At 41.1% G+C, this 25,287-nt stretch overlaps 1 protein-coding gene across 4 annotated transcripts in view; it reads left to right on the top strand.

Moving 5' to 3' along the window:
* Positions 1–2,453: 2,453 nt before the first annotated feature.
* EXT2 (exostosin glycosyltransferase 2) overlaps positions 2,454–25,287 on the top strand; it is a 79,937-nt gene continuing 57,103 nt past the window's right edge. For 2 of the 4 annotated variants that reach the window (XR_014567094.1, XM_083750532.1), the window contains exons 1-7: positions 2,454–2,681; positions 6,406–6,971; positions 7,347–7,436; positions 14,206–14,322; positions 17,659–17,854; positions 20,513–20,652; positions 21,071–21,164. Coding sequence is in view for 3 of the 4 variants with exons in the window: in XM_083750532.1 (XP_083606658.1) it covers positions 6,436–6,971; positions 7,347–7,436; positions 14,206–14,322; positions 17,659–17,854; positions 20,513–20,652; positions 21,071–21,164 (1,173 nt within the window). In the remaining variant the exon portion in view is untranslated. Of the gene's footprint in view, positions 2,682–5,375; positions 5,426–6,405; positions 6,972–7,346; positions 7,437–14,205; positions 14,323–17,658; positions 17,855–20,512; positions 20,653–21,070; positions 21,165–25,287 lie in introns of all 4 variants that reach the window. The other 2 variants (XM_083750530.1, XM_083750531.1) reach the window with 2 other exon arrangements.

The following is a 25,287-nucleotide window of genomic DNA, read 5'->3' as shown; positions in this document are numbered from 1 at the left end:
GTTCAGTGATTAGCACGAGAATCAAGCTCAGAAGCCCTTTCCACACACCACTGGTTTTCCCTCAAGCATCGTTTTTCAGTCACCCAATTTAAGGCAGAAAAGCTTTTTGTTGCTGTTGTTAGATCATTGGGAGTCGGAAATGCTTGCTGACCTATAGACTCATCTATAGATCTCTTAGTAGGTCTCAGTCTACCTTTTGCCTATCCTTCCTTTGCATTAGCCCAAACAAGATATGCTGAAGAGTGGCCACCAAAAAAACAGCCCCATGAAGACAGAAACTATGATAGGGGATGAAGGCAAAGCTGAACTTCATGACCAAGTGGGGAATCTGAACCGTATAACAACTGATTCTTTGTTATATAGAAATACTGGTACAGTGGTGCCCCGCAAGACGAATGCCTCGCAAGACGGAAAACCCGCTAGACGAAAGGGTTTTCCGTTTTGGAGGTGCTTCGCAAAACGAATTTCCCTATGGGCTTGCTTCGCAAGACAAAAATGTCTTGCGAGTTCCTGCGGGTTTCCCCCCCCCGCAGAATAGAAATAGAAAGCAAAGTACTTAACCCGAGGTACCACTGTAATTGATACACCCATTCAACTTGTAAGCACATTGCAACACTATGTAAGAGGCAGACAGTTCACCAACCCAGCTTAGACCTTGACACTCAGACAAGGAAACCAGAGCTAACAGAGATGTTGCACCCTGGCTATAAGAAGCCATTCCATTGCTGTCCATGGGTCTTAACAACTACAGAGAAAAGCGCAACAGGCTCCTGCCTGGTAGCCTGGTGCTTTAGTGTGTTTAAACTCTTTACTCAGTAACAGAGTGAAATATACTCGGAGTCGAGAGTGGATTTCATGCGCTTTATTCAGCTCATAGTGGTGAGGAGGAATGGAAGATCCCCCAGAATATCAGCTTTATATACATTATTTATACAATGGGCCCCACGTGATTGGCTAATTCCAGGATTCTCCTGTCGACCAATCAGGTTGCGGATTCACTTCCACCTGGAGCTGGATTGGGTGGCTCCTGTGGACCAATCAGACTGCTGCATTCTGGGTCCTTTTGTTCTAGGACAAATCAGACTGCTGCATTCTGAATCCTATTGTTCTAGGACCAATCAGACTGCTGCATTTTGGATCCTATTCAACTCATTACATAACACAGAGACTGCACTCTTAAGCTTCATTTACTTTTGCTTGGCTTCCCTTAGGCTTTAATACGTTTTATGCAGGCTAGTCCTGTGCATTATGTGTTCTGTAGGTCGTGTGTCTTGCTGTGCTTTATTCTTGTTGTACATGAATAAAACCAGTATGTCTTCACCCAAAAGTGTGCCTATTGTCTCTGAATCCACAAAGCACAGCTGCCCTTGTAGAATAGGTGCCCACAGCATTCTCTCAAAATTCCAGTGTGCTCCTGGGACCATAAAGGTTGGCAGCCTAATCAAAACACAGGCTCCTACATTGGGTGGGGGACTATTAGACAGCTGTGTCTGAGCAACAAACTTCTGCTTTGACTGGCCCTAAAAAAACCCCAACCCATTCCAGATCTGGCTGAGAATGATCTCCCTCGACAGACGCCCCACCCATCTGCAGCATCTCCTTAGCACGCATCTGAACACCATGAGACCTGCTCTGCTCCAGAGGAAAAACTGAGGGGAGAGACTTTCTGCAGGCAATGGCTTTTCCACTTGCCCTGCCTCACCCTCGTCCTAGACCATGACTTTGAGAACAGCAGAAGCAACTGGGAAGGGAATAGTTCAGGAATATTTTTTCAAAAGTTGTGTGTCCTTGTTTCTACTTTGATCCTTTTACAGGGTTTTGTATCTTTGGGGTATTTTACGCATTGTGATTTGCTGTTATTTTTATTGGTTATAGATTAGTAATTTTTTATTGTAATAAAGGTAAACTGTTTAATTATTTTTGATGTCTAATTTTACTGTTTACTGTTAGATTCTGATGTATTGTTGAATGTTGCTTTATTTGATATAAGTTGTTTATTTTAAAGTTATTGTGACTTTTTATATTGGATCAGATTGTTACTCTTAATGTTTGATGCATTATTATTATTAGTAGTAGTAGTAGTGCTGAAAGTCGCCCACAGTGGCTAGGACAACCTAGCTAGATGGGAGGGGTATAAATATTATTATACCAGCATTGCACAGGGTTGACTAGATGCCCCTTCGGGTCCCTTCTCACTCTACGATTCGCCCTTGGTCACATGCTCAGTCCATACAAGGATCTCAGCAATTCTGACGACTAGCTGAGGAGCCGATGCTTAAGAGCCATCTCAGCCACCGGCTTGCCGCTGCTTGCCTTACTTTGGCTTCAGATGGGCGCCGGGAAACAAAAACCCAGCGAGTGCTGGGCTGCCAACCGCCGTTCCCCGCGCGGAGAAGCGAGAGAACGGTCATCCGCCTGCCAGCGTTTCGTCGCGCCGGAAATGACGCCCGGCTCGAGCGGAAGCCGGAAGCGTCGGCCGGGGCTGGCGGAGGCGGAGGGGCGTGGGAGGCGTACGCCGTTTGCGGTCTCTTCCTTCCCCTCCGCCGGAGCGCCGTGAGGTGAGGAGGGCGCCCATGACGACCTGGGTCCTTCCCGGAGCGTAGCCGGCGTGGCGACTGAGGGGGAAGCGAAGAGAGCCGGCAAGCCAGTTCGCGCTGGGGTCCTCCTCCTCGGGCGACCGGGTGAGTGGCACGCGGGCGGGGGGACCCTCCGATACCCCCTGAGCTTCGGGGTGGCTTCGGGTGTCCTGGCGACCTGGGACCCAGCTACTCGCCCTCCGTTGAGCCCCGAAGTCGCCCTGCAGGTGAGAGCCATTCGAGGTGGTTTCCTAGCGATGCCTTGCCTCCTCACCTGTGGCCGAAGAATCAGAGAACTGTAGAGCTGGAAGGGACCCCGGGAGTCATCGAGTCCAACCCCTTGCAATGCAGGAATCTCAACTAACGCATCCGTGACAGGTGGCCATCTCACCTCTGCTTATAAGCCTCCAAGGAAGGAGTCCGTTCCACTGACAGCACAGCACCCACTCTATAGTCCGGTTCTTTTTTACTCTCAGCTCCTTTCTCATCGCCAAGGTTCAGACACACACACCTCTGTCAGATTAAGTGCTACTTTCATAGTAACAAGAAGAATGGGAATAAATGGGGCCTGGTGACACACATGTTGGGTGTGGGTCCGTCCTGCCCCCTTCCCCCCCGTGATGGAAATTCACTGAATCTAAGTGGCTTGTGGGTGTGCCTGTAGGAGAAGAAGAGCCTTGATACCCACATACAAAAGGAAGTTGCAGTGTTCATACCAACTTAGGTGTCCCAACACCTGATCAACAGTGTCAGCTTTACTGGTGCCAGTTAACATACTTGATTCATATTAAAAGTAATCTTTTACTCTCGGGGGATTCAGTCTCTTATCTGCTCCCCGGCTGTCATCAATGACTGTGTGGGATAAGGTGATAGTGCTAAGCCTAGTTTTCTGCCGCTTCTTGATCCAAGCTTGAAACCGATATGCAGGTCCTTAATTTCTGAATGTAGCTGTCCAGTGCTGGAAATTTTAGGCTCTTTTCCCAGTCTAGATGTGAATGTGCACAGAGAAGATAGCTTTATTTGCCTCACTTTCATGGGATCTGCAGAGAATATTTAACCATCTGGTGTTATTCAGGTAGGATGTTGAAGTAACACTGCACAAACATTTTTAAATGTCAATAAAGGAGTATTTCAGCTTGCATTTCCTACTAATTTGGATCTTTAGTGGCTTTCAAAGCCACTGTTCTTCAGTCATGCATATTCTGTTTTACTGCACTGGTACAGAGCTTACTTCCATTTTCCTGATTAGTATCAGTCCAGTTTTTGACACATTTGTAAAGCAATGTGGAAAAGACTGGGCATTAGTTGGGGGATATGTATTCTAGAACCCTGTCACTTTCCTTTAAATTATTGATTTTCTCAGAAAGCTACTGATGCTAATTGGGTAGTATCTAATCTAAATGTGACCGTGAGGATGCAAATGCAGTTTATTATTTTTTTAGAAGGAAACATCATAGGCTTTATTTAATATTATTTGTTTTGTAGCAGTTATAAAATATGATTAAGTATCTCCATGGAATGACTGTGTATGCTGTAGCCTGGCATGGAAAAATATTTTCCTCAGCGACATAAGAACTTGTCATGAATGCGTGATCTCAGTGATGCATCAGGATATTCCATTGTTTGGTGGGAAGAAGGTGTCAATTAGTGTCATTAAAATGCTAATATATTATATTGTAATAATAAGGGTAGTGTTGTTTTAGACACTGAAACCTCGTAATCCAGGTAATGGGAGGGACACCTTAATAAGTTAAAGAAGCTTAATGAAGAAGGCTTGCAGCATGTGGATCAACTTGAGGGAGGTGGAAGTGTTGTTTTGGTTCTTTTTGGTAGTAGAATATGAAAACTTTTTCAGATAGATCCAAAGCCCATAAGACAGGCATAGGCGGTAAACTCGGCCCTCCAGATGTTCCTGTTCCTTGCCGTCTTGAAAGCAAGGTGGGAAAGCAGACTGGGTGGTGGTGGTTATGTTGAGTAGACAGCTGCAGTAAGAGGGAGTCTTAACGGTTAAGCAGCCCTTGCTTTCCATTCCTAATCAGAGTCTGTGAAGTCATTTTCCTGTAAATAGCAGTGAAACCATACTAGGCAGATATGAGGCCCAAATGTAGTCCTGCAGAATAGTAAATGCATAATAGTAAATTACCAATAAACTTGTATTCCTTCTGATTACTGATAGATTTGGCAAAGAGAGCCAAGAACGCTATTTTGCTGAGGCAATCTAGCTGAAATGTTTAAGAGCATACACACCCACTGTCATTGTTGCTACAATACCTGGCATCTTCCTGTTATCTTTGTTCTGCATGTGGTAAATTGGCATCCCTCTAGGCAGGAATGGGGTTGGTCATAGAATAGTATTTTGCTGGGTGTAGTTATGTTGCCCTGGGAATAACTAGTCAGTCACAATTAAAAGTGTTAACACTTCTTAATTTAAAACTGTTATATTACAAATCATCCAAGGTGAAATAAAAAAAACTTTAATCTACCACAAGCCATGATTGCATAAAATATTAGTTTTAGAGAATAAATACCTTAAGATTGTACAAGTAAAAATAAAATTCTGGCAAATGTTAAGTATATACAGTTTAATATGTGACTGAACACTTAACATGTGCATGCCTTTACAGAGATTTGGGTTTATTTTTTCCTAGAAACTGTAAAATAGCAAGCTGCAATATAAATAAAACTTCAGGGCATTTCAGCTTTATCTATTCTGCTATCTGCAGAGTTGGTGCTAGTACTTAACATGTGTTGTTGCTACTATCCTTTTATTATTGTGTTTCTCAAAATGTTTATTCCCAGATCCTAACTGTGCCTGCCCAGTTCTGCTTTGCCAATTGTGCAACTGAGAGGTATTTTGTATGCGACATTTTGTACTCCAGTTTGATGCCAATATTGAAGTGCAAAATACTCACATATCAATACCAGATGTGAAGGGTTTGGACATATATAAATAGCATTTTCACCTTTTAAAATATACATGAGAAGTGAATGAGAAATGAGAAATAATTACAACCATTGCTGGTATGTACTTAAAAACAGACGTTCTATTTTATACACATGTGTGCCCCTCACATCTAATGCAATATAACGAGGACATGGGTGGTGCTGTGGTCTAAACCACCGAGCCTCTTGGACTTGCAAATCAGGTTGGCAGTTCAAATCATTGTGATGGATTGAGCTACTGTTGCTCTCTCCCAGCTTCTGCCAACCTAGCGTCAAAGTGCAAGTAGATAAATAGGTGGGAAGGTAAACAACGTTTCCGTGTGCTGCTCTGGTTTGCCAGAAGCGGCTTAGTCATGCTGGCCACATGACCCGGAAGCTGTATGCCGGCTCCCTCACCCAATAAAGTGAGATGATTGCCTCAACCCCAGAGTCGTCCGCAACTGGACCTAATGGCCAGGGATCCCTTTACCTTTTCCTTTAAGTTTTGTATAAATGCTGCTGACCATTTAGTTTCCCCTTTTCCCCAGGAAAAAGAATTCTGTCTGTAAAACTAGTTTGTTTGTTTTTTATTGCAAGCTGCTAAACCCAATCAAGAACCTGCCTTCTGTAGCGGCACTAGATGTTAAATAGCAGTAGATGACAGAAGAAAAATTGAGAGGTAGTCCACATTGGTACATGCCAATGATATTGCCTTGTTTGGTCTGTTGAAAAACAACAGTAGCATTTTCATTTTAACTGATATTCTAGTGTGTTGGCAGTACAGTTGCAAACCACAAGAGCACAATAATGTTTTTATTTTATTTTAATTGCATGGATTTCTGACCAGGTTGCCACAAATTAAACATACCCTTTTAAATTTTGTTTTTCCATGTATTCTGTTTTCCAGAAGCTTGTGGGAAAGGTGGCTTGTTTCATTATGTGTGCGTCAGTCAAATATAACACCCGGGGTCCAGCCCTCATCCCAAGAATGAAGACTAAACACCGCATTTACTACATTGCTCTCTTCTCCATTGTGCTGTTGGGCCTCATTGCTACAGGCATGTTCCAGTTCTGGCCACACTCCATAGAGTCCTCAAATGATTGGACAGTTGAAAAACGCAGCATTCATGATGTGCCTGTGGTCAAGATTCCAGCAGACAGTGCCATCCCAGAACGAGGAGATCTCAGCTGCAGGATGCATACATGTTTTGATGTCTACCGCTGTGGCTTCAATCCCAAGAATAAGATCAAAGTCTATATTTACTCTCTAAAGAAGTATGTGGATGAATACAACATGCCTGTGAGTCATACCATTTCCAGGGAATACAATGACCTGTTAACCGCCATCTCTGACAGTGACTTCTACACAGATGACATCAATCGTGCCTGTCTCTTTGTGCCATCGATTGACGTACTCAACCAGAATATGCTCCGTATCAAGGAAACTGCTCAAGCTTTGGCACAGCTCTCCCGGTACTTACACATATCTTACTGTGAATGCTAGAGCTACAACAGTAAAACAAGGGTAAGGGGACTAAGAGGGGGAACCAGATAGTCAAGGAGTACATTGGTTTTCAGTCTTAATTATTGACCACCATGTTCTCCCACTGTTTGGTAATTATTCATTTGGGCTTAAACATCAAGCAGGCCAAATGCAACTCATTTGAGAGTGCCTGGTTCAGAAATCATGCGAATGATGACATTTATGGCTAATCTGTGACCATTGGGCTCCTGCATTTTTTATAGAGCTGTTTTGTTACAGAGTGGCTTTGGATGTGTGCTTATCTCTGAAGCTCTGGTTTCAAGCATGTGTGGTGGTCTCATTTCCCCATCATTTTTCTTTCTCAGTTGGAATCATGGGACAAATCACCTCTTGTTCAACATGTTGCCTGGAGGACCACCTGACTACAACACAGCACTTGATGTTCCAAGAGACAGGTAGGCAACTCTGGGTGCATCTCAGCTTGAAGCAGAGGGGTTTGTATGGGGGTTCACACAGATTGAGTGAGGGACATCCACATTCCCACACTATCCCTGTACCTTTAACCTATCGGCATGCTTCTCCATCTCATTGTTCTTTAGCACGATACATCTTAGGTTGCGTCCTGTTTACAACTTCCTCCTTTCACTTCTCTCTCGGACCTCAATATGAGAGAGAGGTCATCTTTAACTGTCCTCTGAGAAGCAAAGGAGCAGGCATGGCTTCCTTGTTGTTCTCTAGACTAGTTAGTTGGACTAGAACTAGAAACCTTTCTATCCAAGCTATGTGTATCCTACAATAAACAACTTTATTTTTTCCTACCTACAAGCATCTCTGTGTGGGATTGCAGCAAGAAGAGTCTACTCTCTAACCATGATTAGCTAGCTAAGTGCTGCACTTTCTGCATACTAAGGTGTTTCAACAGGGTAATTGGCCCACTTCTCCCAATAGGCAACTTGTTTCTGTTTCTTTGAGACTTTTTAGAACAAGTCTCTAAACAAGATCCAGAGCTATTGGGAGTCAAAGTGTGAATTTATTTATATGTCACAAAATTGTAGAGTTGGAAGGGACCAAGAGGATCATCTAGTCCAACCCCCTGCAATGCAGGAATCTTTTGCCCAACATGGGGCTCGAACCCATGACCTTGAGAGTCTTATGTGGCGTACACACTTCCCCCCTTCTCCATTTTATCCTCATAACATCCCTATGTGGTAAATTAGGCTGAGAGACAGTTACTGGCACAAAGTCACCTAGTGGGCTTCAGCACTGAGTGGGGATTTGAACCACTACTCCACTCTGGCTGCGAGTGGCTGAATGCTTTGGACTGGCCCTGTTAACACTTACCCTCCTTGTGCCATTTTGTCAACTTTGCTGCTTCTGAAACTTAATGGAACATAAACATACTGCTTTCTAAAACAAATTACTTCTACATAGCATTTAACTAGTTGGCCTTGATTTACAGCCAGCCAAAGGGTATCCTCCTATTGAAGACGAGAACTTTTTAAAAATCTAAGTTTTACATCTTAGAAACATGGCTTCAGTTTGTCTCTACTGACTGTTAGTATCTGCATATCTTTATGTGGAGGTTTTGCCATTGATTTGAGTGGAATTTGGATTGCCCTCAAATTCTTGTGTATATATAGAAAGTCACACTCCAGAAGTTCCTGTACAGAGAGCAGTCAAGGAGTATTTTTGTTTCCTCTGTATGACTTGTCAGAAAAAAGGATTATTATGTATGTATTGGTATGGGTAATTTAGTTTTTTATCATCTTATGTCACAATACTTGAATCCCTCCTGTGTATATATGATGTGAGTGGCCAGTAGAGGACAGTCAAGTATTATTATTTTACCGTCTAAATGTGTAAGTGTGTGTGTCTTCTTTAGAAAATCCAAGGTATAGTCAGGCTGATTAAATATTTGATATCACTAGGTGTAAGTTTCCACATTTTTATTTATAAACTCTTATAGGATTCTGTGCCCTTCCCTCCCCATTATAGGTTAAATAAATAAAACATTTTGTCTAACCCATATGCTTTTTTGCTGCCACTTTTTAACTCCAATCTGTTTCTTTAGCCACCTTTTACTACACACGGCAGCAAGGTATAGACATGGGCTGAGCAAACTCAGAGACTTGCATCAAATATGTTATTATTTAATAAAACTTATTTAATATAATAGGGATTTACTTGAAGGCAGGTTATTTAATCAATTATTAATAATAATAATACCCCAACCACTCTGGGTGGCTTACAGCATATATTGAAACCTAATAAAACATCAAACATAAAAAACTTCCCGATACAGGGCTGTCTTCAAATGTCTTCTTAAAGTTATCTCTTTGACATCTGAAGGGAGGGTGTTCCACAGGGAGGGTGCCAGTATCGAGAAGGTCCTCTGCCTGTTTCTGACAGTGCCTGTAACTTCACTTCTCACAGTGAGGGAACCAGCAGAAGACCCTCGGAGGAAGTGTCTGGGCTGAACGATGGGGGTGGAGACGCTCCTTCAGGTATACTGACTTTTAGAAGACATCTGAAGGCAGCCCTGTTTAGGGAAGTTTTTTATGTTTGAAGTTTTATTCTGTTTAATATTCTTGTGGGAGCTGTCCAGAGTGGCTGGAGAAACCCAGTCAGGTGGGTGGGGTATAAAATAATAGTAGTAGTAGTAATAATAATAATAATAATAATAATAATAATAAATTTATTATTATATTACTGGGCCAAGACCATTTAGGGCACTTTGAATTGTACTCAGAAATGTACTGGGAGCCAATGAAGAACTTTTAGGACTGGTGTTGATAAAATCCCGGCAGCCACTCCCAGTCACTAGTCTAGCTGCCACATTCTGGATAAGTTGTAGTTTCTAAGTCACTTTCAAAGGTAGCCCCACATAGAGCACATTGCAGTAGTCCAAGCGGGAGATAACTGGAGCATGCACCACTCTAGTGTGACAGTCTGCAGGCAGACAGGGGCTCAGCCAGCATACTAGATAGAGCTGGTAGACAGCCACCCTTAACACAGAATTGACCTGCACCTCCATGGACAGGTGTGAGTCCAAAATGACTCCCAGGCTGTGTTCCTGGTTCTTCAGGGCACAATTACCCTGAATTCAGGACCAAGGAGTCCCCTACACCTGTCCGTCCCCTGTCCCCCAAAACAGTACTTCTGTCTTGTGAGGATTCAACCTCAATCTGTTAGCCACCATCCATCCTCCAGCTGCCTCCAGACACTCACACAGGACATTCATTGGTTATGATTTGAAGAAGAGGTGGAAGTTGATATCTTCTGCATACTGGTGAACACCCAGCCCAAACCCCCTGATGATCTCTCCCAGTGGCTTCATATAGATGTTGAAAAGCATTGGAGAGAGGACGGAGCTCTGAGGCACCTCACAAATGAGAGCCCAGGGGTCTGAACACTCACCCCCAACTCCACTTTCTGGACATGGCCCAGGAGAAAGGAGCTGAACCACTGTATAACAGTGCCCCCAGCAATGCTTGGTTTGTTAATAGTTGATATGCCACTGTTACTTTAGCAGATGTTACTGGTCCTTTAAAAGTGTTGTTGCTAGTTCTCATCCCTGTGCAAAGCTAATAGCCAGTCCCCTTTTCTCCTCTTATGGTTAACTCACAAATACTCCACCTGAAGCCTTCTCTCTGGTCAGGGTTTTCCAAAGCGATACAGGGTAGAACAGGATCTCCCAGCTGTCACTTCTTGGTTTCGGTTTTATTCTGAAACCTTCCTCCTGGTCAGGTACTTGAACACTTGGCCGTGAAGATGTCACAGTTCACTTCTCTGATGTCTCCTGCAGTCAACAGTTAGCTTCTGATCAGAGTTGTAGTAACTTAATGGAGAACTTCCTTTAGAGTCTTCCTCTCCAGACTAGCTTTCCCCCACTTCTGCCTAGAAGTCTCTTCACTTTCTGATGGCACAATATTGTGCCTGTCTTTATATTCTCTGTCAGAACCGTTTTGGAATATACTGTATACTTGTCCAGTAGGTATAGGGTGGTATACTACTACTACTACTACTACTAATAATAATAATAATAATCCCATAGAAATGGGTGAGTGGGTAAACACTCACTAACATTGGATATCAGCCAGTGATCTTGAACAGAATGTACACTAAGTGACCTATCACAATGTGACCCATTTCAATTCTCCTGTCCCATATAAAAGCCAGATTCTGCTGTTAGCTGTCATAATGGAAAACCTTACAAGAATGTAAACACCTCTTTTGAAACTAACAGCCTAGCTGCTTCTTGGCCTGCTGCCAACTGAGCCTCCACACATTATCTTTTCCTGGCTTCAGTCACAACTGAACTGCCAGTTTTTTCTCTTCATACCGTTAACCCTTTACCAAACAGGCACTGTTTATAACGTAGCAGTGTTGCTAAATTTAAATTTTCCCTCACCATGTTCCTTTTTCTTCCCACTTGCCTTCAGAAATCTAAGAGTTAATATTTTGGTTCTTGTGCTGCAGAGCGCACACCCAAACTGAAATACTTAACTGGGTGTTGGTTCCCTGTGGCTTTGCTTAGGTAGATGCACACCTGCGTTCCCAAGGTTGATGAAGTGGGGTTAACATTGCTTACTGGATCTAAATTAAATCAATCTGGTTACTATTTCTTAATTAGGAAGGAGAAACAAGGAGCAAAAGTGCAGGAGAAGTAACACATGAGCCAAATTCAGTTTTTTCTTGCTTTCTTGTTCAACACCTCTGAATTCATGTGAAATTGGGAATGTGAGGCTTGAAGGATAACAGCAGCATTCTGCACTGCTGTGCTGCATGTCACTTAAAATAAATGGAAAAGAATGCAAAATAATCACTGGTTTTAGGAGCTAAAACTCATTCAACACTTCCCTCATCTAGGTCTCTTTCTGTAAACATACATGTAGCCTGGGCTGGTATGTTTGAGTTTGCTTCCATTTTTTTATGGGAGGTTTGAAATATTATATTTTGTCAGCACTTTTTGGGTGATTTCCAACATTAGTTAGAATACACTTGTTGAAATCAATGGACATTGAACTCTGGAACTCTGAAAGCAGTTCACAGCATTTATATAGCATTTCTGGAGTTCATCAACAGCTGTTTCTGGTTTTTTTAATGCTCAAAATAAGTCATGGAAAATAACTTATGTAAGATTGTCTATTCTGATATAAACCAAATATTTGTTGTACCCCTCCTGAGCATGAGTTTTGTTGGTTGAGTAGAACGTGTTTAGATGATCAAGGAGTTCATGTGGGCTTGATGGGTTGGGATCATAGGAAAGGTGAGAAGGCACCAAATTTCCATGCTCATGAACGCTGGAACTTCTGCTTTTCACTAGAGGTTGCATTAAATGACTCTGCAAGTGGAAGGCAACTCACACAACAGAACTTGCTCTCCCTCCTGCCTGCAGCCCCTGTACCCACCCAAAGCCTCTCCATGGGGTTGAGGAGGGGGTTACAGAACATTGTCAGCTGTGCCATATGGGGCTGAAGTTAGTGGGGGATCATCTCTTGCAATGGGTGAAGGATCCTCTGTTGGATCCTGATGGTGAGCTACTCTGGGCTCAAAGTATTTCATATTCTTAGGTACCAGTAGCTGCAGCAGCTTGAATGATCAGCTGAAGAAATTCGCTCACAGTTAACTCAATAGTAAATGTATGTAGTGAGCAGCTGCACTGCCCAACCGTGGTCCTTGCACAGTGCCTATAATGGGCATGTATCTATTTCACTGAGCGAAGTTTAAGATCTAAGTGAAGTAGATGCTAGTTGGAAGTAGTGTGTCTGGCCCTGTTCGTTTTAGTGTCTGGAAATAATAAATTCTACTGCTGTTCAGGGGATTTTTGGCATGTACTTGAAGTGATGGGTTATGTTCATCTAATCTCCAGGACCTGAAGTGATTAAAAAATAAAGTAAAAAGTATGCTAATTTTCCTGCAGTGTGAAAATCGTCTTCCCCATAGGGAAGTGCTATAGCTCAGTGATGGAATATATGCTTGCATACACTAGGTTCCAGGTTCAGTCTCCAGGTAGGGTTGGGAAAGACCCTTGTTTGAAAGGTAACTTGAATTTAAATTCACTGTTTAATGCAAGCCATACTTTGGGTGGAATCTTGAAGATTCTTCCTTTGCAGTTCTACTGAGGTTGGACTGGGTGTGTGTTCTTGATTGTTTCTTTGAAGTTTGAATAACCTGACATCATATGACATAAAGAGGTTTACAGGAGGAGACACCCACCTGTAAAAATGGACCTGCTCACGGGATCCGATTCCCCACCCCTGAAATAAAGGCCTCTTTACTCAAGGAAGTTCCTTAAAAGACTGTAATCTGAGTTGTTTTAGTTGCGAGGTGCCGAAACTACATATATAAAGAAATAAAAGTTCTCACTTCTCAAAAGCTGTACAGAGACAAAACAGTATTTGGGAAATAATTTTATTTCTGATGTATTATCTGCAATTTTAAGAGTAATAACAGCGAAGTCCTTCCCCCTAGAATTTGATGCTTAGGCACACAGTCGACTGTAATGAGAGGGGAAAATGTTGTTTGGGTTTTCCCCTGTTGTAAAACAGCGCATGACCCAGATTAATACCACATTGCCAGTAACATGTTCCAAGAGATGCAGTCTTCTTTCAATCTAGATGTGTATACTAGATTCAGGGTATTGAAGATGAGCTTTGCATCGCATCAGGTCATAGGCTACTTTCTGGGAATGGCAGGCTGAGAGCACCTGTCATCTGGAGGCTCTCTTCACTTAACATTTATCAATGTATTTCAAAATGTATACCACCTTTCCATTTAAAAACCATTTAGTGCACCTTAAAGGTGGATAGAATAGTGTTTCCTAGCCAGGATGACTGTGTTCTACCACAGCCGTGGGATTTTCTGGGAATTACAAGTGGGGAAAGTGCTGTTGAACTCAGGGTCTGCTTGCAAGCTTCTCTTAGGCATCTGATCAGTGACTGTGAGAACAGGATGCTGGACTAAATGGGACAGTGGTCTGATCCAGCAAATCAAGCTGTGCTTATGTTCTTATTTGAACCTAGAATGCCTATGTAGGATCTTCAGATATCTGAACTCATTACATATATTGTTTTTGAATCAAAATGTTTCTAAAACTACAGAGAGAGCTTGCCATTTTCCTCCACTCCACCTCTCTGATTTTCTGTCTTTTGAATAGGTGTTGGGTTGTTGCGGTGGGAGGGGGAATGTAGCTGTAACTTATCTTTTTCCTTTTCTCCTCAGAGCTCTGTTGGCAGGAGGAGGTTTTTCTACGTGGACCTACCGACAAGGCTATGATGTCAGCATTCCTGTTTATAGTCCACTGTCCGCAGAGGTGGAACTGCCAAATAAAGGGCTGGGGTAAGCTGAATATGAGTGGGAGAATGCAGCATATTTTGCCTTCTTGCTAACAATGTCATATAATGCCAGCTGCATCTGAGCTGCTAAGAAATTCAGCCCAGAAAACCAAAAGCATGCAGTATCGGGGATGGGGGAAAGCTGGTTGTATAACTGCTCTTGTAATTGTTGAGAGCTATGAAGCCGAAATATGGCTGTGTATTATCTGTCAACAGATTATCTCATAAGTGCTATAGAAAGCCCAAGTTCTAATTACACTTATCAAGGTTTCCTGAGCAATAATGGATGCTTTCCTGGGAACCTCTGACATTTGCTTTAACTAGCAAAAGTTAACACCTAAAAGTTGGGGAGGAAGGGAAATTTATCAAAGTGAAAGTGGTTTCTGCTGTTCAAGGCTTGGCCACCATCACAATCTAAAATGTGTGACTTGCTTTCGGGATTATCTGTTTCTGAAAAGGGTTTGTCTCTCTTGTTATGTGTCCCTGGATTCTGCTGCCTTTCCCACCCTAGTAGTATTTGGCAATTTCAAACTTCCAAAATAAGAGTGCCTAATTTTCACTGTCTTGCTTTCCTTGTTGAATCCACTAGAGTAGAATGGCAGTGAAGAGTGGACAGAAACCTTGGAGCAGGAAACCATGCATTTGGTCAGGAACCATAGCAAATGGGAACTGAAAATTACTTTTGATTTAGTGGGTATTTGGGCTTTCCATGGTACTCATACAACAATGTTTACTCCTTTCAGCTATAGTTAAATGACTTACATAAACACTCTTTCTCAACTTATCTTCAGCGATCTTTTGCTGAAGTAAGATAGACATTGAGAGTACTGAATCATAGGCATTGTTTCTCTCTCACAAACCAATAATTTCAGTGAATGGAAAACGGCACATATTCTTGCAGTCTTGTCTACAGGACACTAATTTGAATATTAAAAAATAGAAAGCAGCTAATGTATTTTTCAAGAAAGCAAAACAGTGCACAGTAAATCATTGTGCATATCTTTGCCATATCTGTTGGGGAACCTCCCCCCAGAAAAAGTATCAGGAGACTCCCCAAGTATGTAGAAAAATATTTGTGTATTTGTAAATTAAGAGAAATGCCACCACCAGCCCTCTAAAAACAAACAAGTGCTGAACATCCTTAGTAGCTTCCAGAACTCATAAATAATTGAAGTCAGGTGAACATTTAATTACCGCATTTATATCCCACCTTTTATCCAGGCAGCTCAAGGTGCCATACAGATTCCTACACTTCCCATTTTAACCCTGCAACAACTCTTTGAGGCAGGTTAGACTAAGTGACTATGGCTCATCCAAGGTCATAGTGGGTTCAAATCCCCTGAGAGTGGAGATTTGAACCCTAGTCTCCCAGGTCATAGTCTGATACTCCAACCACTTTAGAAGCATTTCACCAATTTTAAAAGATATGTTATAGATCTTTTTTTTTTTACTGTTCCTGAAACTTTTGAATTCTTCCACGGGGGAAAAATTCAAAACAGCCCCCTCCTCCCCTCCAACCCCCCCTTTCCCTCCCTCCCCAACCTCTGTTCTGAACTTTTGCATATCTAGGTTTAGTATAATTTACAATTTTCTTTCATAAGGACTGAAGGCTGTGTTGTGAATGAAGAGAAATATATTTAAAGTTCTGTTCTGCTCACAGTCCTGCATGTTAGATGTTCACTATTGCATTGGAAATTGATTTCTCTTTTTATTCATAGTTGGGCTTGAATGGCAATTTTTTTAAAATAGCGACTTCAGTCACGTGCCACTTAGATCATCGGCATTTATGGTATTTGCCTGAAGCTGTGCTGATGCATATTTTAACTGTTAATTTGTTTTGGAAATCTGAGATGAGAGTTCAATTTCATTGTATTACACATCTGTGGCTTTGCAGATATAAAGCCTGGAGTGCCTGCAGTAAGCATGTGGGGAAGACTTCAGATAACAGGTTTTAAAAAAACACTAATCTCTACATATATCTTGCATCTCAGAGCATCAAGTAGGAATATTTATCTTCATATGTGCTACAAAGTTGTAAATGTAAGAGGCAGCTATTAAAAGAAGGTAAAGATATGGGAAATAGCTGAGGCACTGGTTAATTTAAGGTCTTACCATAGACCAATGAGGTTCAAAGGTGGGATTATATACCTGGTAGCTACCTCTCTCAGAACAACCTGCTGGTTTTTGAGGTTTGAAAGGAGGTGCTCAGCAGACTGTATGTTGAACAAATGGCTCCAGATTACTCAAGTGAACCAAGACAGATGCAATGAGGAAAGCGACCTCTCTTCCTGACCCAAAATATGGCAAGGAGCTAAACTCTGACTGTTAGAGACACATCTTGAGTTCCAATAACACACTTGTGTGATTTAAGCTGTAGAATACTGCTTGTAGTACTTTTAAAGTTATGAGCACTTCACTGAAGAGTTGCATAGGTTTCTTACAAATTGCTACCCAGTCAGAAACACACTTACAAATTGCTACCCAGTCAGAAACACACTTGTAACTTGGATTTTCTAATGTGTTCGTTGTTTCCAGAAGAAATCCATTTGATTACAACCGAGTTCTTGTTTTTTTGTTTCTTGTTTTTTGGAAAAGAAGGAATGTCTGCATTGCATCATGGAGGATATAGGTCTTTAAGTTTTATGGAAAACTTGCTGTGTTAATAAGCAGAATTGGTATGGCAGCAGTTATCAAGAGGAAATGTCACTTCTGTTGTGCACTTGCCACATAAGTAGCGCTTACAACAAGCTGGCATTTAGCCAAATTAAGAAACGATGCAAGAGTTTAATTCAGTAGGAAATCCTTATCAGTATGATGCCAAGCCCCCTAAAAGGCTGTGCTGTCCAATCTGCTTTTAAGGACTATTAGCAGTATTTACTGGGAGCGGAGTCCCACTTATTTCGGTAGTGCTTCCTTCCAAATAAGTATGCTTAATCTTGCTACACTAAATTGCAGTTCTCTGCCTGCTTGTTCAAGTAAGTCCTGTTCATGAGTGAACATGCAAAGGAACTGGCTGTAAACTTGCAATCTTTTCATACTTATTCATGGTGGGACTCCTTGTGTATACTTCACTCATAGTTCACAACTATGTATTTTATTTATGTGCTAATATCTACTGCTAGTTGGGTCTTACAGCTAGTATATGAATCCTTCCAGAATTCAACTTTATTGTGCCAGTATAGGATCATTCCCAGCTCACTTCTTTCTAAAGAAAAGAGAAATGCTATGGCTATAAAGCTAGGAAGTCTGAGTCCCGCAGCAGTATAAAGGGAAACACATAGCAGATTATCTAGTGAGAATCCTGCAGGATTTGTCAGGCTCTCATTTTTGGGGTCTTCAGTCCCCGTAGGTACTTCCTCCTTTCCTCTCAGATGGCTCTTCATCCTGAATACCGTTCTGACTTGGAGGCTCTTCAAGCTGAGAATGCAGAATCTGTGCTGATCCTGGACAAGTGTACCAACCTCTCAGAGGGAATCCCTTTTACTCGTAAGCGTTGCCACAAGAATCAGGTCTTTGATTATCCCCAGGTGCTTCAGGTAAGTCTGCCTATAGTGCCTCTATCACTTTTGTATTTGATTACAGGAAATTATGGATTGTGACATATGCAATTCTATGCAATTTTTATTCTGAAGAATAAGATGTATTATATGGTCTGATTACACTTTGGATATTGTTTTTTGCTGTCAGTTCTAAGGTGTTCTGCTATGTGCTACTTTTTTAATTTAAAGGAGAGAGAGGATGATATACAGCTAAGTCATACTCAAGAGTAGACCCATTGAAAGCAATGGAATTATGGGTGATATTAAACTAAGTTTAAATATGTAAAGTCTATTGCTTTCTTGAATATGAGTTGGTTGGATATCCCCTTTAGGTTCATTGCTTTCAGTGGATCTGCTCTTTCTTTCCTTTTTAAATTTTTTTTGGACTTACTCCAGTGTCCAAATTCATTCTTGTACTGAGCATCGCTATAGGATTTCTTGTCCTCATACTTATTCTTGAGAGAGAGAAATTGTAGGTGGATGTGGCTTACAAATATAAATGGCCAAGGACATATTTGAAGACCATATTGCCGTAGTTAAATAACTGTACTTCCCCAAAGTCATGACAAACGGAGTTGTTAAACTAGATTTCATGCCTGTACTGCTGCACCCAGGAAGTGGCAGTTCTGTTATATCTACAGCTCCAAAGTCATATATCATCAGGCAAGGAAGATAACATCTGGCCTGCATGTCTCTTTAATGGCTGCAACATATACAGCATAAAGGTGCTTTGGTGTAGAAATATGGCAAGGGAGGTTTTCCTCCTAACTATAGCAAACTAACTCATTCTGTATGTAAGTTCAGAGATTAAAAAATGGACTGTTGTGCAGATGTTTAATTAGTTGCAAAAGAAAGATGCTTACAGGTCTGTGTTGAGGAGTGGAAGGAAGGGCTTCCCTGAATTCAAATGTTCTGTCTGAAGATCAAACAATTTCTCTTCCCCTTCTTTAAAGGCAGACAGAATCATCCTAGAATTGCAGTTGTGAGTTTTTGCACCTTTAACAAATAAAACTTTGAGGAGAGCTGTCCTGCAGAGATAGTTAAAATAGCTTTCCCTCACAGAACCCTGCATCTCCATTTGGGATGTCTGGCTGATAACGGTGATAATGTGAGGATATGTATTTATAGTAGGTTTTGTCTAGACAGGAAAAAAAGGCTAGTTGGGTAAGAGGAGCATTTCCATCCACATCATAGTATTTCCTTTCCCTCTTAAACCCATTTTTATTCCCTTACTCCTAGGAAAACTACAGGGGTTTCTTAACAAGTGATATTTGACTTTTTTGTTCCTTGTAAATATATGATAATATAATAGTATATTAATATATGATAAAATAATCTGGCATTATGATTCCGGAGACCATGCATAACAACATGAGAAGAGCCTGCTGGATCAGGCCAGTGGCCCATCTAGTCCAGCATCCTGTTCTCGCAGAGGCCAATTAGATGCTTGTGGGAAATCTATAGGCAGAAGCTGAGCACAAGAGCACTCTCTCCACCCACAGTTCCCAACAGCTGCTTCATAGGTATCAGTGCCTCTGACCAAGGAGACAGAGCATAGCCATCATAGCTAGTAGCCATTGAGAGCCTTTCCTCCAATGAATATATTGTGTGGGGGCACATTTTCCACACAAAACAGCACTGTTTTCAGACACGTACTTAACAGTGTAAAAACATTTGGATTGGGAGGGAGGGTCATAAACCGTAATACTGTGAAGTAGATACTTGAAGTGGTTTTATATCTTACAGGTTTTTAAATGCATGATTTTATAAGCTGCTTTATGAAAAGTATTCTTGAGAATTGGATTATAAATCTCTCAATCAAATTAATCAAAGTATACTGTGAATGCCAGTACACTTCACAAACCATATTAACTTTCTGGGCAAAATGCAGTTCCTATCACAGGTCCCGGATATAAATTTGTCTGCTACAGAATACACACAATTACAGCATTTTTATTTAGGAATAATTTTATTTCACACACACCCATAAAGATTACATTTTTTAAAAAGAAAGATCTATCACTTTTTATCTTATTGGCTTGCTTATAGCACTGGGTGTAGTTATATTTCCTAAGAATTCTGCTGAAACTAGAAAAAGTGTTTCACATGTTATCAGCAATTGAAACCCAGAGCAAACTTTGAAATGGTGGTCTAGAATTTGCAGCACTCAGGGTTTTTGGTGCTGAGCCTGCTTCCTGCTCTCTTATAGTACCTGTGTTTTACACCAACAGGAGCAGAGAAAGTCCAAATTTCCTTTCTTTCTTAAAATTGCATGAGTGGACTTCTGTTCACAGTACATTGGAACCCTCTTCTTACTATCATTTGTTTTTTTGTGAGTTTCAAATCCGGCCTACAAGGCAGCATGTATTCATTATATGGTGTGGTAATAATGGGTATTGACATGACAAATAAATTAACAGGGGAGATAGCGGAATTAAAAATGGACTTTCCTCCCTCTCTCCCATGCCACCTGAGCAGAAAAGGCAGTGTGATGTCTTCAGATGATGCTGGACTGCAGTCCCCATCATCCCTGGCTATGCTGGTGAGAGCTGTAATCCAAGAACATCTGGAAGATGCCATGTTAGCTACCCCTTCAAGGGGTAAGGAAGTGTCTTCTATCTTATCATGTCTATTTTTGTTTCCATTTGCTACCAGGAAGCTACATTCTGTGTGGTTCTGCGGGGAGCCCGCTTGGGACAAGCTGTGCTGAGCGATGTACTTCAGGCTGGCTGCATTCCTGTTGTCATAGCTGATTCCTATATTCTGCCTTTCTCCGAAGTTCTGGATTGGAAGAGGTAGTTTCACTATAGTCGTGTGTGCTCCATTGTTGCAACTTGTTTGGATCTGGAATGGCTTTACAAAATCAATGCTGAAGACTCAGTTGGTAGAGGTAGAGCTTGAGACTCTTAATCTCAGATTCCTGCATTGCATGGAATTGGAGCAGATGATCTTCGTGGTCTCTTCCAACTCCACAGTTCTAAAACATTGAAATAAATATACTTATAGACTGAACCCCATTAATGTTTATCCAGGGCATCCATATCGTATTACATTTATTTGGTGTGTGTTGAAGGGAGGGGTAGTTCCTTTAGATTTATTTTCAAATACTCCTCCATGTGCTTATCTGTTTGACTCTGTGTGAGGGGAATCCAGTTTTGGGTAATTAACTACCTACAATTCTCATTGTTTTCCTTTTCACTCTTCCGCATTTAGAGCTTCTGTGGTGATACCGGAAGAAAAGATATCTGAGATGTACAACATTCTGCAAAGCATACCTCAACGACAGATTGAGGAGATGCAGAGTCAGGTAGAGTAAATTTGAGTATAGGCCATGAATATTTTCCTGGGAGCCAAACCTGAATTTACCTGCCTGGCTGTTGTGGAGGTTGAGGCAAATGTAATAATGATTTGCATGTTCCCATATTTTACCATTTAATTAAAGGTGCTGAATATTGCATGTTGCTGAATTGTGCAAAGTACATACAATGAAGTTACTCAGATGTAATTTTATGTATTGTTCTGGATCAAAACTGCATATCTGTTAAAATTAAATTGCCACCCATATCTTGCCACCTACGTGGCTGATTTCACCTGCTGAATGATTCACTCCCAAGTAACTTTAGGATGAGGAGGATTTCAAAGTTCTTTGACAAACTGGTTTGGATTTGAAGCTTTGTTCATTACGTTTTATTTACCTCTAGGGCTCTAAATGATAACTTGAACTCATTGGGGGCTACCAAATGTGTGGCTTAACACACAAAATGGAAGAAAATGGCACCCTCTTGTGACTAACACATTGAACTAAATTAATGTATGAGGAACTTGGTGTTAGCATGCCATATTTGCAAAATCTAGCAAAGATTTTTATATATTTTTTGTTTTATTTATTAAGTTTGCATTCCACGCTTCATCTGTAGCTCTCAGGGTGGTTCACAAGATACATAACGAAAAAAGAACAACTCCTCCCCACCCCACAAACACATTTAAAAGGACCACCTGAATGAAGTTAGTGGGTTAGTAGTGGTCTGTGGGCTGCAGTTGGTAATTCCTGTGCTACAACATTTCCTATTAAATACAACACAACATTTCTCTGCAACAGAAAAACATTTTATTAAACTGTGACCTGCATATACACTGTGATTCCATGCAAGTACAAATTAAATTATCCTGAGACCTCCAGCTTTGAGATTCTGTTTTCAAAAAATGTTTTTCCTTAAGGACATGAACATCTGGGCAATGCCTGGTGAAATTTCATCATTCCCAGAGATCAAGGAGAGGGGATTCAGTACTTTTTATGCGTCTTTTCCCTAGTCTGACTAGAGGAAGCAGAATAAATTATGGAAAATAAGCAAATATATGCAGATTGCCTACTTTGTATAACATTGATAAGTTGCATGATGTATATAGATCATGGAAAGTTGCTTTCTTTAGGGCGGAATTTTAGTTTTGCTCAATTAATTTTCTTGTGTGCAGATAATAGGCAAATCTATTCATAAACCTCCGGTTTGCTTTCCCCCCAATATAATTACTCAAATACAGTGGTACCTCGGGTTAAGTACTTAATTTGTTCCGGAGGTCCGTACTTAACCTGAAATTGTTCTTAACCTGAAGCACCACTTTAGCTAATGAGGCCTCCTGCTGCTGCCGTGCTGCCGTAGCACGATTTCTGTTCTCACCCTGAAGCAAAGTTCTTAACCTAACCTGAGGTACTATTTCTGGGTTAGCGGAGTCTGTAACCTGAAGCGTATGTAACCTGAAGTGTATTTAACCCGAGGTACCACTGTAGGTCTATCACATACGTAATATAACACAAACCATATATACATTTAAGAAGGTAGTAGACATCTATCAATGCTGTACATTACAGAATGGAAGCAGCAATGAGTTAGTGATTTTCCAATTGTATAGTCCAGATTACTGACTAAATGAGACACAGAACACTCTTAAGTATATTATAGGTATTTGCACACATGTTCATATAACAAGCTACTTCAGTTTTGATTAAAATAGATAACCTACACTGAACTTTAGAAGTAAGATGAGGAACCCTTGCTCTAGGACAGAGTTGTCTAGATTATGAACGAAAGGCTATCAGTATAAAATATGACTGAGAATTGACACTTCAAAAAATTTACTTTAAAAAGGGGGCACCTAATACCAGTCTGAAAATATGCATGTTCTGTTTTCTGAGTACACATCAGTTAAATTCCCAACACTTTCTTCACAATTATGAAGAATGGACATGGCTTTTATTTTTTTTATTTTTTAATAAGGAGTCAATCTCTTGATCCACTCTGCTGTGAGCCTCTGATAAAAAGTGTGCCTGGGGAATGTAATCAGGAGCACAGGGATAGTATTGAGATACATGAAACTAAGCATATCATAAAACTTTCATAATTAATATGAAAAGCATATTTGTGAAATACTAGGAATCTTCCTATCCAAGTCACTTGATATGAGGCAGTCCTGGAAACTCCAATATGCACTTGGATTATGTATGACGTAATTGGATTACTTGGGGCTTTGGGGGGGGGGGCCTGTTTCTACAGTTTTCTTGTGCTCAGCCACTTTATCAATATGATAAACGGCCAGAAGAGGTCTCTGTTCCCTTGATTCATACTGATTTTCTTAGCTTCTCACTAGGCATTCTATGTGGGCATAGAGACTCAAGTAGCCAGTTCAGTTAGGCTGGAAAACACTGCCTTTTGATTTGCTACTGGGGGTCATGAAGAATGTGGCTTTGCTGTAAGAAAGTTCATAGATGTGACCTGATAACGCTAGCTATTCAGATTAGCATTATTGACTCTTTCTGTAAATGCGTGAGTGCTTGTTTCAGCAAACGTAACTTCAGTCCTGTGCTTGTGGTAGATGCCGTCAATTACCATCTAAAATCCACAGTAGTAATACAAAGAGCTGCAAATACATCTCTGTACATTTGTAACTGTGTTTATAGGTACCGTAACCCTTCTTTCGTCTACGTAGGATGCAACATCTGGCAAAGATGTCGGGATGAAATTAGAGCCACATCTGTCAGTGTTCTGGAATTGCAGAATTGTAGAGTTGGAAGAGCTCCAATAGCTCCTCTCATCAACCCCCTCCCCCAACTCCAACTTAGACTGCCCCAGACTTTAGAACCATTGACATAGATCTGTCTGGCTGTCTTGTGGACCCTCCAAGTAATGAGGCACTACACCTCCCATATGTAATTTAGTTTCATACTGCATTTTTGTTAGGAAGTTTAGGCTAAATCTACTTCATTTAAAAATAATTCCTTTTTGACCTCAAAGGGTAAACTCACTACAAGTGATTGGTTCTGACCTGTATTAATGGAGGAGCAAAATGAATGGGAGGGGGGAGCACAGAGAGAACAGGAAAGAGAGTTGGAATAGCATAGAGTGAGGGAGATGGATGGGATGACACAGAGCTGTGCAGTCCTGCAATGAGGCAGACACCACTGGTTTTGGCTCTGGCCCTGACTCTGACAGAATACCTCCCAGGGAATGCAGCCCTGCTTTAGAAGTATATAGAGAAGTTACGTGGGTTCTGTAGCTCCTCCCAATTTTCTGTGGAGTGTCTGGACTGCTAATAACTTCAGCTTACACATTTAAGTGAAGGTATGAGTAAAATAAAACCCTGAATGATTAATGCCACCTTAGCTTAATTGCTCTGTCAAAATGAAGCCCCTGTTGTGGTGGTAAAAAAGTTTTCACTCTATTTTTTTGTAGATTGCCAATACCTAGGGCGTATAATTTCACTCTGATTTGAGTGTAACTTAATGAAAACTTCCTTTAAAAACATTAAGTGCAGTGGGTGGGGAGAAACACTGCAACATCACAAAACAGTTGATTCCTTTATTGTAAGGAAATATGTATGGAATGTGAGAGTACAGGTTTTTTTATATGTCTTCAAGATCAGTTCTGACCCCAAATGCATTTCAAATACAAATTTGAAGGAGGCAGTATTAGAGTCGTAGGCGTCTCTTGATCAGAATAATAATAATAATTTATTATTTATATCCCGCCCATCTGTATGAGGTTTCTTTTTTCTAGCCCTAAGATTAATATTTGTGAACAGAATTTTTTTAAAGGCAGCAGAATATATTCCTGAGCATACCTTTCAATGGCTTTTCCTGAACTCTGCTGTTAGTTCTACATATCATGCACTGAATGCCCACATTTTGCATGGCAACTTTATTGATTAATAGATTTTTATGTTTCAGCTCCTATAGAATCTCTCCAGTGACAGACACCTGGTTGTGTGACATTTGTAGAAAATGCCCATTCAGAAACTGGTCTCTACCATAGATACTGACTAGCAAAATAGTCCAGGGATGCACATTCTTAGTTTGTGTGAAGAAGCCCACCACCTGCTTAGCAGCTGTGCACTTTTTTTCTTTCCCCCCTTTCTTTTTTTGCCATGGAGCTATTTCA

This window comes from Podarcis gaigeae (assembly GCF_964106915.1).
Source record: "Podarcis gaigeae genome assembly, chromosome: 1".
NCBI lineage: Eukaryota > Metazoa > Chordata > Lepidosauria > Squamata > Lacertidae > Podarcis > Podarcis gaigeae.
Note: the sequence above shows the minus strand (reverse complement) of the source record. Positions and strands in the feature narration are given on the sequence as shown.